Consider the following 16,457-nt stretch of genomic DNA (forward strand, 5'->3'; position numbering starts at 1 on the left):
AGAGTAAAAGTGCAAAGGGATCTCGGGGTATAGATTCACAAATCATTAAAAGTACAAAGGCAGGTTAAAAGAGCCATAAAAGTGCAAATAAAGCACTGGGGTTCATTTCAGAAGCAGATAAGTTATGTTAAACCTGTATAGAACCTTCTCTGATTGTCTCATGATTTGAGACGGTGAGGTGGCAATATGGCATTACTGTATATATGCTTTTAAGTGGTTGTTGTAAAATATGCTCACAGACGATCATTACAAAAAAAAATTAGAGGGAAAATTGGTCTCCATCCAGTCTGACCTCATTACCTCTCCCACCATTGACAGATCATTTCTGTCATCTCTACTTCACCTGCCATCTACTCCATCAGCATGGGTGCACTTTATACTCGCTCACCTTGGTCCTCAGAACCTGACCACGATCAGCCCCAACACCAGCATCACCAGGCACACCAGCAGCACCAACAACAACACCAACCTTCTCCGCAATCACTTGATGCAGCACAGGACAGAGGGCATCAGCACCTGACCACATTGCTGCGCGGGATGCCAGGAATGGCCTCACAATGGCCAGATTTACTTCACTTGACGCTGTAACCCTGGCTGCCACATGATGCACCAGGTTGACGCCAACACCATAAAGCATCCCTACAATGCCCAAGCCATTCCTTTCACACTCATCAGCATTGCAGGGGGAACCGTTATGTCTCACCATTCACTGCAACTCACTATGCCACTTCCAAAGGTGCACACTAATCTGTCCAAGACCGGAAAGTATTGAAAATAAAGATTTCAATGTTTGACAGCACATTAACAGAAACTTCACATGAACATTGACTAAAACACACAAGTACCTACCCTTGTGTGTTGTTATTTGGTATGATTGGACTAGGATGAGGGTGAGTGTGAGGGGTGGCTAGTGAGATGCGGAAGTGATAATGTAGATAGAGAGGGATGGGTGGAGGTGCAAGGTAAGTTGGTGTGAGTAAGGATGTGCAGGAGTAGGGTAGGGAAGGCAGAGTGATGGGGATGTGATGAGTGGCACAGCAGGATGAGGTTGAGTGTGGCTTTGTACTAACGTTTTGTGATCTACTGAGATCGTTGAATGGTTTGTGCCACTGCAGCCTGGTCCGCCTGACGACATCCCTGCTTGTGTCCCCCTGTGCAATGTGCAACCAGTCTGCGTTGGTCTTCTGGGGAGGTCTCTTCCACCCATTGGAAGGGAAAAGAACCTCCCTGCGTGCTGTGACTCCCGGGAGGGAGTCATGAGAGAGCTTGGGTGCAGCCGTGCACCTATGTGCAGTGCTTGTCAGTGTTTGTAGCACCTCAATGCTGTAGAACACTGACAGCACAACTGTCAAATTTAATTCGGCCATGGTCCCTTTAAGGAAACCGACTGATGGCGCGTCATCAAATGACGTCATCAGACCTGCTTCCTTCAATTGGCCGGCAAACGCACTGGGCGGACTTAACAAGCCCATCAGGGGAAAGTCATGTCTGAGGCTGGAATGGAGCCGGCCGTGACCCACCACTGACGTCGCCGCCACAGACCCACCGAGGTAGGGAAAATCGTGGCCCTAGATTCTGTGAAGTTTTCAGGCTTTTAAATATCGTGAGCTCACAATGTGGTATATTTTCTTCAATTCACCAACTTTAGTGAAAAGTAGGTTCTTAACTATAAAAAGAGGTATGGGAAATAATAATGTTAGATATTATTTATCAAATATAAAACGAGCTTTTATTTTAACATGACTCCAACTTATGATTTTGTTGCTAGTAAGTCATTTGGAGTTAGTAATTTTGCTGTATATGAAGATCAGTAGTTACTTTTCAATGATTTTCAACATTTCAAGAATAATTATACAAATGGCAGCTCATCAAGGCACTGTCCATTACAGTAGCATCATATACCCCCAAGGCACAGGCCCCATGCAATGAATGGTTCTACTGTCCAGTGACAATGGTGATGTTGTTTTTGATCATGATACAAGTATGCTAAAGGACTGGTCGAGCTGAACATCAGATTACCGTCCCACTGTGAAAGAACAGTGCTCAAGAGTGCACGGTGCCAGCAGAAGAAACGTGCACTTGCACGGAACACAGGCTTTCATTTTAAGAGACAGCCTACATGGAGGCCACTTGGACTAAGAGCCAGACTAGGAGCCAAAGCAAGGTAACACTGCTTTTCACAAATACTGAGGCTTTTTTGGCTGGAACTTTGTTTTATGGAGAATGAAGTTTAAATGGGTTTGATTTTTCTTAATTCAGTGCACCCATAAGAACATAAGAGAGCCACTGGTTTTAAAAAAGGTAATTTGGGCCTTCAAAGCTCATATCTCTAGATTCTAATATCCCATTTGGTGTCAGGCTGGGTGTTTTATATTTTCTGATTTTATGGTTTGTGCGCTGGCTTCTCGCTTTTACATTGGCAAAACCGACTCCCTTCTCCTGATAGCAGAATTATAGATCCACATTTTTTGTGGGCCTGCAGTTCTGCCGTCCGAATAAGGGAGCAGCCTTGGTGATGACTACATGGGAAGGCAGTGCACAAATGTAATTCTCCTACGATTAGAATCAGAAAGCATTAAATGTAAAAGCATCTGTACAGAGGTTAAACATAGTGGATTTTTCCTATCTGAAAAACAGGAAATCTGCAATACCAACAGAGCTTTGAAAGATAAAAGGTCAAACCGTTTCTGGAAATGAGTATGCATTTTTATATACTCAGATGGTGTCAGATTGGGGTGTGATTGTCTTTTGGCAATATGTAAAAAAAAAACCTTCTCTGCCCTTTTTGATGAAAACGCTTGTTCTGGTTCACCAGATCCAAGCCCCAAATTCTAAGCAGTTCCTTTGTCTTATCATTTGTTGTTTATCGGAGTAATAGAGGGAGCTTCCTATCTAAGCCTTGATAGCAATCTGCCTTTGCTTCTTCCAGCACACACAATGAGCACAGATTGAGCTTCAGTTTAAAAAGAGAACATTTCATTCAGGATTTCAAATGTTGGTACTTCTGGATGTTACAGTATTCTAATTATGCTGGTTTATTCTGGCCATCTGTCTCCATAGGAACCACACTAGACAGTGGAAAATTTCTTGGAATGCAATTAAATGTCTAGTTCGCATGTGCTGCCACCAATGGGATACATTGAACATGGACAAACTTTAGGCACTGCACTTAGTGGCTTCAAAATGTTTTTGCAACATAAGGATAAAGAGGCAGAAAGAAAGAAGGCAGTAGTAGAGTGACATAGAAGGGTATATTTTAACGAGAGGGCGAGGTTGATGTGTGGGAGGCCCGAAGCAGGCAGCGCACCCAGAAGTTCAGAAGGAAGCAAGGCCTGACCGATTTTTAACTGCTGGGCCTCATTTCAATATTTGAAATCTGTCTCCTGGCGGGAAAGACGGCAACGCCAGAGGCAACAGTAATTGGGGTGGGAGCTAGCCAGCGCCAGGGACCCAAGGAAATGGTCTCTGAAATGTGGTTTAAAAAGATACCGGTGTAGGGAGGGCTGGGGCGGGGTGTGCCAGTGGTAACTTAAAAGCTGAAGAGCCCCAGTGAAAGACATGTGTCTATCAAAATGTTTTAGGCGAGGTTCTCACTGGCTCCATTGCATGGTGTGGAGTCTTTCTGATAACAATTATGGAGTGGGGAAAAAAAAGATAGCCAACTAGAACTTACCTAGGTGAAAAGTGGGCGTTTTATATGGTAGTACAACCAAAGAGGATCAAACACAGTAAATTTAAAACCAGGCTGCACAAGAATAATATGGACCACTGCCACCCTGGGTTTCCCCCCCCCTTCAGGCCTACCTTGCTGCTGGCTGGGTTGGCCTCTGGGCTGCCTGATATTTCGCCACCTGCAAGCTGGTGAACTGTAGCAGGGCACCCATTTGGCGCCCGCAGCCTACCAGCAGCACACTAATGAGGCCAAGCCCTCTATATATGGCGGCCTCCTGCTGGCACTATCGACCAGCCGTCTGTTCTGCTAGTTGACTATCCAATAGTTAAAATCTACCCCAATCCTCCTTATGCGATTTATTGTAAGGATATTCAAGCTTTTGCAGCGGAGGTCAGTATCTCATGTTCCAACATCTGTTCTTTGCCTCTGGGTTGTGAATTCTGTTGAGAACAGTGAATATTAGCATTTTCATATGTATACATCAAGCCAAAATGCAACAATTGCCTGTTATTTACATAGAATAATTGAAAGCTGCTATTATACTATGCAAGATATATGCAAGCATTCCCAATGTGCGATTCTCGCTTAGCCAGCTGCAACCCATAGGAAAAGCTGCTGTATTTGCTATGGATGTCCAGTCATTACAGTTGGTTATGTGAGACCTGTGCATCGAGGACCATTAGTTCTCGCATAGTATAAAACCAACTAATAGTAGTTTCCACACTTTACAATTTATTCATTGTTTACATAAGAACATAAGAAGTAGGAGCAGGAGCAGGCCATTTGGACCTTTGAGTCTGCTCCGCCATTTAATGAGATCATGGCTGATCAGATTTTGGCCTCAACTCCACTTTCCTTCCCGCTCCCCATAACCCTTGACTCCCCTGTTGCTCAAACATCTGTCTATCTCCGCCTTGAATATAGTCAATGACTCCGCTTCCACAGCTCTCTGGGGTAAAGAATTCCAAAGATTCACTGAGAACCTCTGAGAGAAGAAATTCCTCCTCATCTCTGATGTTTAGTCCATACTATCCTTTTTACCAAATAAATCACAAGCCTAATTGTTCACAGTATATTGATGTAAAATGCACAGCTGAATGATCACGCTTATTCCTTCTCTTTCAAGAGCTTCATTATCGTTACCTCTAACTATGACTATAGTTGGAGTTTAAACATTTATGAACACAGAAGCTACTCCATAAAATGACATAGGCAATGTTGAAGAAATTTGATTCTGTTTTAACTTGTACTTTTAGTTGCTTTTGTGAAGCTTGTCAAATGGCATTTTTATTCACAAAAATGGTGCCTGGTGGCATATATAAACATCCTGATGAGAAAAATGACTGTCACATGACATTATTATAGGCGCACATTAGTTATATCTGCTGTTAAACACCATCTTCCTGTCAGCCGTGCAGTAACGGAAACTGCACTGACTGATTTTTTTCCCCAAAATGTGGGAGTGCACTGGTTATTGCATAATGATGGTCTTCTTGTTAAACAGCATAGGAAACTAAAGAGTTACATAGTAAGCTGTCTCAATGTTTACTGCCAAAATGATAATGAGCATAAAATAAGTGCGAGTGCATTACAAGGATACAACTTGATTTTAAATAACAACAGAAACTGCTGGAAATACTCTACAACTTGATTTTGGTGCTTTGATAATTTATAAATGGCATGTGCCTCCTTTGTTCGTGAGTTCTCTGGAACCCTTCACTTACATTATATTAATATATACTCCCATTTATCTTTTATCCTACATATACATTAATCCTTCTTAGGCAGTCCCTCGGAACCGAGGATGACTTGCTTCCACATTAAAAATGAGTTCTCAGGTGACTGATGAGTCCAATGCGGGACCTACAGTCTCTGTCACAGGTGGGGCAGACGGTGGTTGAAGGGGCGGGTCGGTGGGGTGCTCGGGTTGACGTGCGCTAATAGTTCATATACATTTCTAGTCATGAAATGCCTAATAGTTCATATACATTTCTAGTCATGATAAAAGTTCTTTCTCGATCTGTTTCTAAAGTGTGGCCTTGTTCATATTAACTTGAATAATGTGGTTATATGACCATGAGCTAAGTATGTACCAGATGGATAATTTTTAAATATTATTTCTAGAGAAATTGCTATTTGAAATACTTCTCCATATAGCGCAGAAAATATCCATTTAGTCATTGAAGGGGATATCTGCATATCTACTACTAACCATAGTTACAACTCCAATTAGTCTATTTTCAATTTGATCAGGAGCCATCTTTTTATTTTTAACTTGATCCAAAATTTGGCAGGGTCTGTGTTTAATAATAGTTTGCTAAAGATGGACCTGGAAAGAGACCAACACCAGTCAGTGCCAGGTAAATGACTCACTCCATGAGGAATTCCCCTATGGAAGTCATTCAAAAATGTTTGCATAGTTCAGTTCATTAATGAAAGCAGTATTAGGCGCCAACGCGGAGCACTTCAAAAACCAATTTTATGTGAAGGATAGGAATATAGGAACAGGATTCAGCCCCCTCAACCCTGCTCCGCAATTCTATTAGATCATGGCTGATCTGTACCTTGACTCCATTTACCTGGCATTGCTCCATGTCCTTTGATAACCTTGCCTAACAAAAATCTGTCAATCTCAGTCTTAAAAATTTCAATTGAAATATAGATTTTATTTGATGGGGAGCAGATCAAGAGGGTAAGTAATTTTTTTCCTTGTTTCTCACTACTTTTCATCCCTCATCTTTCCTGAAAGTGCTAACTTTTACTTTTCCAAAGGCACCAGTTATCTTTTGCTAACTCACCTGTGAGCCATTATTCTTTTGTAAGCTTTGACAGTGAGTGTGGGCAGGCATAGCCAAGCTGAACCCTGTCTTAACCTGACATCCAAACGAGCAAATTTGCAACACGGGCTGCTGAATATTGCTCAGGAGCAGGAACCCTGTCCGATTCTCCCTTAAACTACCCAAATCATTGCAAACTGGAGATTAAACCTAGGCCCTTATCTGCTCAGCTACCCACTTGGTAAGCTCACTGGGCAATGAGGAGCAAAGTAATTGCTATTACATTCTAAGTACTTTAACTTTGCACTTGCCATCGCTTTTTACCTTCTACTACTTCATGTATGTGTTCTACAATGCTTTCACTATATTGATTGTATTTTTTCTCCTTCAGTTGCAGAGTATGAATCACATTATCTTTTTCCTGAACTCTCTGCTGAGAGGAGAGCTGAAAGGAGTCAAGGGGGTAAGGCAACGTTGGCTATATTTTTACAAAAAAATCATTTAGTGGGAGCTCTATTATGTAGCAGTTAATGATGAGTAAACCTCCTGGTTTTACAATTCTTCTGAAGGGCAGTTGTAGGTCATTACTTATGTAAGTAGCGTCTTCTATTTAAAAAAACCGATTGCAGCACTAAACCCTGCAGACCAGAATGTCCTGAGTTTGATTCCCAGTCAACACTGAGTTAGCTGAGCTGAGTCAGGCCAGCAGTTGAGACACTAAATTAGCCTGAGCACCCTGAGCTAGAAGGGGAAAATCAGTCAGTCTTCACACTCCTGGTGACTATCCATTGACCCCTGCAGAAAAGGGTTTGTGTGTGGGCAATAGTCGAGGATAGGATTGGGTTCAAATCCAACGCCTTCCACTGTTCAGTTGTCTGCCATTACTCACTATCTAGGCTCACGTGAAGAATGGCCACTTGAGCAAAGTGCTGGAGGGCTGCTGTCACCTTACTTCTGCACTTTCAGGAGAAAAGTGGCAATAAAAAAAAATCCCTAAAATATCATCCCTAAATAATTTTTACTGAATATTGCAAAATGTAGCAAAAGAATGTTATCTATTGAAATCAGTGTGGAGGTTTCAGCAGTAGTGAAGATGAGATGAGGGTGGAGGCGAGTGACACTCCAGCAGTGTTAGTAAGTAGTCTTGGTGATGGATAAATTATGGGGTTTGGAAGATCAACTCAAGGTTGAACAGGAGACCGAGTTTGTGAAATGTTTGGTTCAGTCTGGCAAAGCAGTCGGGGAGGAGGATGAAGTCAGGGACAAGGGATGGAATTTTTGGCCGATAGATGGCTTCAGTCTTTCAAATGTTCAATTGGAGAAAGTTTTGCATCATCCATGATCATGGATTAGAGGCATTTGGTGGAAAGGCAGAGTTGGGTATTGTCAGCAAACATATGGAAACTGACCCCATGCCCATGAATAATGTTCATAATCATAATGCTCAGATCCCTGGGGGACACGACTCGTCACATCCTACCAATTTAAGTACATACCCATTATCCCTAATCTCTGTCTCCTAAGTGTCAGCCATGGCACTGTTGGGAGCACTCTCAATCTTTGAGTCAGGTTTAAGGTTCACTCCAGAGACTAACACAAAAAATCTAGGCTGACACCCTAGTACAGTACTGAGGGAGTTCTACACTGTCTGAGGTGCCGTCTTTCAAATGAGATGGTAAACCGAGGATCGTCTGCTCTTTCCGGTGGACGTCAAGAGATCCCGTTGCACTATTTCAAAGAAGAGCAGGGGACCTATTGCAGATAGGAGTGGACCCACTGACATAGACCACAGCAAAGTGGTGGAGGACTTTGGAGTGGTTAACTATGTCAAACACTATGGGGATGTTGAGGATGACCAGGAAGATCTTGTCAGAGCATTCTTAAAGCAGGCTGGAAGCTGGACTTGAGGGATTTTAAAAAGGAATTTTGGGAGAGGCAAGTATGGAACTGGGTGGTGATGATCTGTTCAAGGACCATAGATAGGAAAGGAAGATTAGAAATGGGGCAGTAGTTGCAGAGGAGGGAGGGGCTGACAATACAGAATGTCAAGGAGGGCAAAACTGTGAACAGTAGGTGCTAAGGTATTCACTACAGAAATCCTCCCCTTTCTGAAAAGCAGAAGGTGACTGAGATACAGTGATCCAGATACAGTGATATAGATGGCTTTATTGAAAAATCTGATTATTGAAAATCTGCATTTTTTAAATGCAAGTTGTTTAATAGAGATCTACAAAAATATTAAGATCAGTCAAGTATGAGCAGTTGTGGTGTAATTTCTGGAAGTTCTAATCATATCAGCACGGTGGCATAGTGGTTAGCACTGTTGCCTCACAGCGCCAGGGACCCGGGTTCAAATCCGGCCTCGGGTGACTGTCTGTGTGGAGTTTGCACATTCTCCCCGTGTTTGCGTGCGTTTCCTCCGGGTGCTCCGGTTTCCTCCCACAGTCCAAAGATGTGCGGGTTAGGTTGATTGGCTATGATAAATTGACCCTTAGTGTTAGGGGGATTAAATACGTGGGGTTACGGGGATAGGGTGGGATATGTGTTGGTGTTGGTGCAGGGGTTACAGGGATCGGGTGGGATATGTGTCGGTGCAGGCTCGATGGGCCGAAATGGCCTCTATCTGCACTGTGGGGTTTCTGTGTGATTTCTGTGATCTTATTGAACCTAATTATTTGGAGAAGCTGGAGTCTGAAGTGCAGTAAATAATCCATGAAACCCCTCCCAATTAATATCAGAAGACTTGAAAAGACAGTGTAGGGACACACAAATTAGTTTTTATAACTAACTGGTGGATCTACTGAGGCTTTGCCCTCGGAAAGTCAGCACAAAGTGACTTTCCCTCGAGTCTATTAGCGATGCTGTAAGTATTGGTGTGAGGATCTGCAGCTAATGCTGCTCCATCTAGTGGCAGAAGTGTGCAGCTGTTGGCATGACTGGGTCACAGAATGGTGATGCCCAAAAAGGAATGTGCAACATACATAGCGCATTCAATATATTAAAGATAGATTTATTCGCTTCTTAGCACCAGAACTTGCAACATGAAATCTACTGACACACGCACTTCAGCGAATAGAATCCCAGATGCACCATTGCCATGTGTAACAAAGAATCTCATTGAGTGAGAAGGGAATAGAGGCTTATGCTGAAAGTTAGATGAGGAAGGCTGGGAGGAGGCTCGAGTGGAGCGTGGACTGGCTGGGCTGAATGGCCTGTTTCTGTGCTCTATATTCTATGTAATCCTATTTACTGCTCCTTTTTACTCTTTTCCCCCCCGCTTTTTTTGCAGGATTTAAAGAAACCCTTTGACAAAGCTTGGAAAGATTATGAAGGCAAATTGTGAGTTTAAAAACTGATATTTGGTTATGAAACACTAAAAGTGCTATTATAAGGTTGGAATCAGCAATCACAGAAATATAGTTCTTTAAAATTAGTTAGTATTTAGTGTAGATCAACAGAATGTAAACATTTATTTTCTCTTCCTCGATCTCTTTTTGTTCTTTGATAGCTACTTACCATAGATCATAGAATCGTACCGCACAGAAGGAGGCCATTCAGCCCATCGTGCCTGTGCCGGCTCTTTGAAAGAACTATCCAATTAGTCCCACTCCCCTGTTTTTTCCCCATAGACTCGCAAATTTTTGCTTTTCTAAGTATGTATCAATTCCCTTTTGAAAGTTATTATTGAATCTGCTTCCCCCGCCCTTTCAGACAGTGCATTCCAGATCATCATAACTCGCTGCATTAAAAAAATCGTCAATCACACTCAAATGATAACGCCATTTAGGTAAAGGTTATATTAAATTCAGATCCTGAAGAATTCCCCGAGAAGTGGATTTGCAAACCAGTGTGCAACCCATATTAACTGAAGGTTCTCGAGCAAGTCATTTCCCCTTTTTACCAGCCTGCAGTAAAAAAAAAATTGGATTTATGTCTGTCTAGATTTGCCTATATGATGCCTTAATTATCCTACCTGAACACACCTGATTAATATTGTTATTAGCACCACTTTTTTACAATACTGGCTACAGTGCGATTTAAATCTTAGTTGACCAGAGGCATCGAGGGTTGAACTAGACAGAGATGCTACTTTGTTTAACTACATTTGCTGTAACACAATTAGTACTATTATAAGGTTGGAATCAGCAATCTCAGAAATATAGTTCTTTAAAATTAGTTAATATTTAGCGTAGATCAACAGATTCTAAGTCATTATCAGCAAAACAAAGTTAAATTTAAGTGTTCGAACACCACAATTGCTCAGTTAGGAATCACAGTTGTATAACTGAATAACATTCACTACAAAGATCGCAGTACAGAATTGTCAAAATTAAGTTCACAATCTATTGTGCAAGATGACACAGTTAGACTTTGAGGGGTGGTTCTCCCCCCGCCGCCGCTGAGTTGACCTTTGGGCATTTGGACAGCGGAACGCACTGGCCGGCCGCCCAGTAGTCCCAGAGGGAGACCTGGTCTATTTTGAAGGCCAGGCCTCATTAGTATTGAGTCAGCAAGCTGCGGCAATATCGAACGGTCTGACCAGCCCCCAGGCCCAAAAAAGGTAGGTCTGTAGGAATTGACGAATTCCTAACTAATAACTGAGGTCGACTCAGGAGATCCAATCAAACAGGTCTTTAACGTAAAACTAAACGAGTTCAAACAGTTTGATGAGATCGATACAGGAGAACCACGAAACAAGATGGAGCTTCCACGAGGACTGCCTGGACAGTCACGTGGTTTGCGACATGATGTCATCGCGTTTTCCCGCGCTCTTAAAGGGGCCATGCCCCGTGCATGCAAACACTATATACAAAACACAGTAATGTCTAACGCAATGGTACAGGCTTAGGCTGGTGTTAGAACATCGTTAAAGGGAATTATAAACAGTTGCCCAGAGTCATTCAGTGGCTCCGCCACAGGTCCGTTCTGGGATGCTGGGGGGTGGATGGGTAGCTGGAGCAGCCCAGCCTGGATTTGTGGAGCAGAGAGGAGCACCTCTGCTCCCCCAGGCCTCACAGAAGGAAAGAGAATCTAGCCTTTGGGATCCTCTTTGGGTAGGCCGCCAGCTGAGACTGGCCAGAACATGCACGGCGCTGGCTCCGCCCAGTTCAGTTCATAATGGCAATCGGGGTCACCCCTTTGTACATCATAAGACCAATTTAGGTGAGTGATGTGCAACCTTAAATATCTTAAACATTGCTTTGGCCAATCCTAGTAAACAAATACAATTGTATAAATCAAAGTACAATTTAGCTCTACAAGCCTGTCTTAGAATTTTTTTAATGTTTGAGGAAGTAGGCGATTGAGAAGTATTTGTTTTTGGGATCATCAGACAGACTGTACAGAGTATTTTCTGATCCTGTACCTTTCTATCTTCCCAAGTTTAATTTTCCAGATAAAAATTACACACTTGCGTTTTCAACATGTGGGACTATTCGTGAAATGACATGTAATTACTGAGAATCACGCGAGGACTTTCATGCGTATGCTGTTTGCCACAAGACCAATTTTATTCAAGGATCACTGTTCAAGTCAAGTTTAAAACAACATTTTTAATTTATGGTTATGCTTTTTTATTTCAGTAAATTGGGCACCGTGAAGGGCATAATGCTGACAAAAAATGGATCGGCTGTTGGCCGTAACTAATATTGCCCTGAAAACATAGCTCGTTCATATTTTTAATAGTCCTAAATACAGGGAGCGAGCTGGCAAGAAGCAGATATGTTTGACATTTTAATGCTTTCTCACTTTTTTCGCCAGTACTAAAATTGAAAAAGAGAAAAGAGAACTTGCAAAGCAGTATGGAATGGTACGGATTGAGGTGACAGGAGGTGAAATAGCAGAGGAGATGGAAAAGGAACGGAGGATGTTTCAGCTGCAGATGTGTGAGGTAGTGAGAATTTCTGTTTTTCCGTTAAGCCTCATTTGAGTATTCTGTTCATACCATAATTTAGCAAAAAGTTGTTGATTTATCATGTCAATCATTATTTGATGCATTTTATACTCAAGGTGACAGGTTCATGGAACAATTTTCCACTTTTCCCCATTAGTGTTGCCATTAAGCACTCCCAGGTCAGGTTTAGCATGGGCAAGCTGCAGAATAAAACTCCTTTTACTCTGCTCTAACAACATGTTACAACCCTCAATGTCAGTAAAACGCCCTCTACTGCATCAGTGTGACTGTTCTATTTTGTACCCCAGCCATCTTGTCTTGTGTGGTTGTGGCTGAAGTATGACCTGTGTCCACTTCGAACTAGTTATGACTGCCCAAATGCTACAATAGGACACCTGCAGCCATCACAGGCAGAAGACTTTCATTTCATCAATCTGGATTGAATTCATACTCCGATCCAAGAAGTGAAAAGATACTGCTTTATCAAGCTCCCATTCCCCTCCCCCACATAGAACTTGAGTAACATCATTGTCAAGGAGCAAATGGTAGCAGAAAAAATGGATGAAGAGGAGCTTCAGCCGTCTGATTGCAGTGAGGTCCTAATGTTTGCTGGAGAGGCGTGTAATCAAGTGAATGAAAACTACTTCACATGGAGAAACTGAATTCTGTATGCTGTTTACTGAAAGATGCTTAATAGATGAGGTTTCTAATGTATTTCTGTTGATTGAACTAAATGTCCACATAACCAGTATAAAAGAGAAATATGTTGATATAGTTCATTCACTACGCACTTAGTAAAGTTTGAGGCTTTGGCAACCATAGAAATAATGTAATCAAATACAAAAAACTCTTATACATAAAATATGAAAAGTATGTACCTAATCTTTGATCTATGGTGATTTCCCCTTAGTAATCCTAGCACAGATTTCTACTAAATGTCCGAAATGTAGGGAATTCTGACTCTGATGAGCCCCCATTTATATTAGATGCTCGTTTGTGGAAGGTGAATAATTGATGTATAAACGATACTGGTTGATGTCCATGCTTCAGAGAAAGTGACGTTGAAATGTCTGTATAGAAGGCCCACTGTCTACTTGATCTGCTTCTCTGGATGTAATGCTCAAGTTAGATATCATCAAAAACACATTGCTAATGTGAGAGCCATCATTATGCCTTTGCAGTCGGGGTTTGATTGCCAGCAGAATCTGACATTGCTCATGGCGGTATTCAGCTGGCCGAAACACCTCTGATCTGTGAGGAACTTTTCCTGATGAATCCCTCTTTGAGATCTGTCAGCTTCACTCAAAATAGTTATATTAATCACTTTATCGGTTACAAAGGATTTCGCAAGTCACAATGGTATTTAAATTATCCGCTGCAGTGTATTACATGGCATCCATTCTAGAGCCCCTTGTTCAAATTAAAAAGGTTTTCTTGAATATTTCCCACTCTTTGACTTATGGAACTGCTTTAGTGCCTTGTGAATAATGGACCAGAATTTGCTGGGAAAATAATGGCGAGTTCACGGCGCTGGCCGATTTTAATGTGTAAAAAAACCAGCAATTTGTGGTGAAGAAAAGACATGCTGAGTTGCGAATCTCCACAAGTAGCTGGACGATTTGCGCCGCTCTGTCGTTCGCCTCACAAAAAAGGGATCTCGCCATCAATCTCCCCATAAGTTTCAAGAAATTGTTGGATTTGCGCCGTAAATACAAATTTAACTCGCCGCAGAAAGTTAGGGCTGGTGCATAATGACATAAGGAACCTTTTAATGACGAGATCTAAATTCCTGCAATCCCACTCAACTTTGGAGGCCCAGTAAAGGAACAGTTGGAACTGTGGAGTCTCACTTCTGCAGGTAGTAAATTGTTCCTCGAAGTTTCTTAAATTTTACATTAAAAATTTTTTTTTGTACTTTTTCTCTTTTTTCTATCTCTCTTAAGCCAATCTTTTCCTCTCTTTTATTTCTCTTTCTTTATTTCTCTTTCTTTATCTAACTTGACTTTAATTCACCCTATTTCCTTCTCCATTGCTTCTTTATTTCTTTCTCTAGCCTTAAACTTCATTGGTTAAGGAGATAGACTGTTGGTCCCGTCATTCACCAAGATCCTAGAAGATGACTGCGCCATTATCAGCTCGCACTTCCAGCAACTTTCGAGCTGAAGGGTGAGGAAAAAATCCAACTCCCGGGGCTCGCTGCGAGATGCCCCGCTCCATCAAATTCTGGTTCATTGTGTTGATACAATATTACCCTTGTCTTTAGGGCTTGCCACCAGCATCTGCACCTACATTTTCCTGCTCAGGTGTCTGCTCTTTACAACACCTGCAACCTGCAATTTGCCTTGCTCAGCTGGTAATGCTAATTCCTCTGTGCCACTAATGTGCTTGTGTGCAGGAAATCTAATCGGTATTTGTGATGAAGGTGAAATAGTAGCTGTCCTGGTGAGTGCAATTTGAGTGCGAGTAGTGCAGATGTTGTTGGAGCTGGTTGTAAAATCTCTAGACAGAAGAAATTAATGAAGCTGAAAGGATGTCACCGTACCATTAGAATCTTCACATTAAAAACACTCTTCTTCATATCTTCTATGCCTTACAATCTTACCAGGGTGTCTCGAGGTAATTTCCATCTCAGCATGCTCAGTACAGTTTCAGACTTGAAGAGCTGGACTTTTCTCCTCTACCCTTGATAATACGTTTTGCTTCTCCGCCAGTTCAAAGTCTTCTGTTCAAGGCTAATTTTCCTTCACTACTCCCTTGTTGAAATGTTTCCCGATATCTTGCTAAGGACCATTTCTGTGTGGCAGATACAGCATTTTACTGCCAAGTAATTGATTACAAAGTTTCCTATCCTGCCTTAAAATTTGATGGTTCATTGGTGCCAAATATTACTAACCTGGCCATCCTTTCCTCTGCCACCACATGCTTCTTCTCTGTGGACTTTGGTCTCCAAATTGTTTTTGGTAATCTCAATGTGATTTGGGCTTCTTACTTAGTGGTAATTTAGTGGAGAATGCTGGGCAGATGTTTTTCCCTTGAGTAAAGTATCTAAAATCTCAAAAGTGCTTTTGTATATGCAATATCAATGATTTGCCAATTGAACCTTTGAAGAGTGCGATTGTGTCTGTTGAGTTCCTTTGAAACACTTGGCTTATAAGTGCCCTGAATCAAAGCCACTGAAATGCCATAGAATTTTGAATAGAGAGGGGAGTAAAATTTACACACAACTTTGTTTTTGTTTTGTTTTTAGTATCTGATCAAAGTGAATGAGATAAAGACAAAGAAAGGAGTGGACTTGCTGCAGAATCTCACCAAGTATTATCATGCACAGTACATGTAAGTGTCCTCATCTGCTTTTATTTTCATGATTTTAATCTGTTAACTCCTGGACTGATTACATTTTAAGCTTAGACCTTTGCTGAAATTGTACTGTGTAGGGAATTGGATGGTGCTTTGGGTTGCATACTTGCCTTTTTATCTATGGGATCAAATTCAGTTCAGACTGATGGTGTGAAAGCCTCCTCTGTCTGTTTGTTGTAAGGGTCCTATGTGAAACAAGTCTGGGAAGTTTCCGTCTAGTTCCTAGTGGGCACACACTGGCGCAGTTGGGGGAGTGGGTGGGGGGGCGCGCTCTTCTGAGCTTGGGGTTGAGGCACATTGTGGGGGCAGAGTGGAGGGAGATTTATTGTGCATTTAGCTGTGCTATACTTGACTTGGGAGATTGTATGCTGACACAGGTGGCTGGATATTCATGGGGAAGGCGGTTTGGGGGCAGGGAGGGGCTCCGATGTGGGCGGGACGATGTCTAAAAACTGGCCATAACCAATTTTTAATTCAATCCCTAATTACCTTGAGAAGGTGGTGCTGGCCATCTCTTTGAACTTCCTCTTTGTGCTGATGGTATGCCTACAGTGGTGTTAACTAGCGACCACCAGGATTTTGACCCAGCTATGATGAAGGAACAGCAGTGTAGGACCAAGTCAGGATGGTGTGCGACTTGGATAGGAACTTGGAGGTGATAGTGTTCATACAACATTGTTGCTCTTGTCCTTTTTGGTAGAGGTCACAGGACTAGGAGGTGTTGTCAAAGTAATCTTGATGAGTTGCTGCAGTGCAT

At 42.1% G+C, this 16,457-nt stretch overlaps 1 protein-coding gene across 1 annotated transcript in view; it reads left to right on the forward strand.

Moving 5' to 3' along the window:
* Window positions 1–16,457, forward strand: part of LOC147108901 (arf-GAP with SH3 domain, ANK repeat and PH domain-containing protein 1-like) — a 207,945-nt gene that overhangs the window by 82,136 nt on the left and 109,352 nt on the right. The window contains exons 4-7 of the mRNA XM_086005851.1: window positions 6,842–6,913; window positions 9,740–9,789; window positions 12,211–12,340; window positions 15,591–15,676. Coding sequence (XP_085861977.1) covers window positions 6,842–6,913; window positions 9,740–9,789; window positions 12,211–12,340; window positions 15,591–15,676 — 338 coding nt within the window. The remainder of the gene's footprint in view (window positions 1–6,841; window positions 6,914–9,739; window positions 9,790–12,210; window positions 12,341–15,590; window positions 15,677–16,457) is intronic.

Source organism: Somniosus microcephalus, chromosome 13 (genome assembly GCF_052327205.1).
Source record: "Somniosus microcephalus isolate GS21.2 chromosome 13, FLI_Smic_1.0, whole genome shotgun sequence".
NCBI classification, from domain to species: Eukaryota; Metazoa; Chordata; class Chondrichthyes; order Squaliformes; family Somniosidae; genus Somniosus; species Somniosus microcephalus.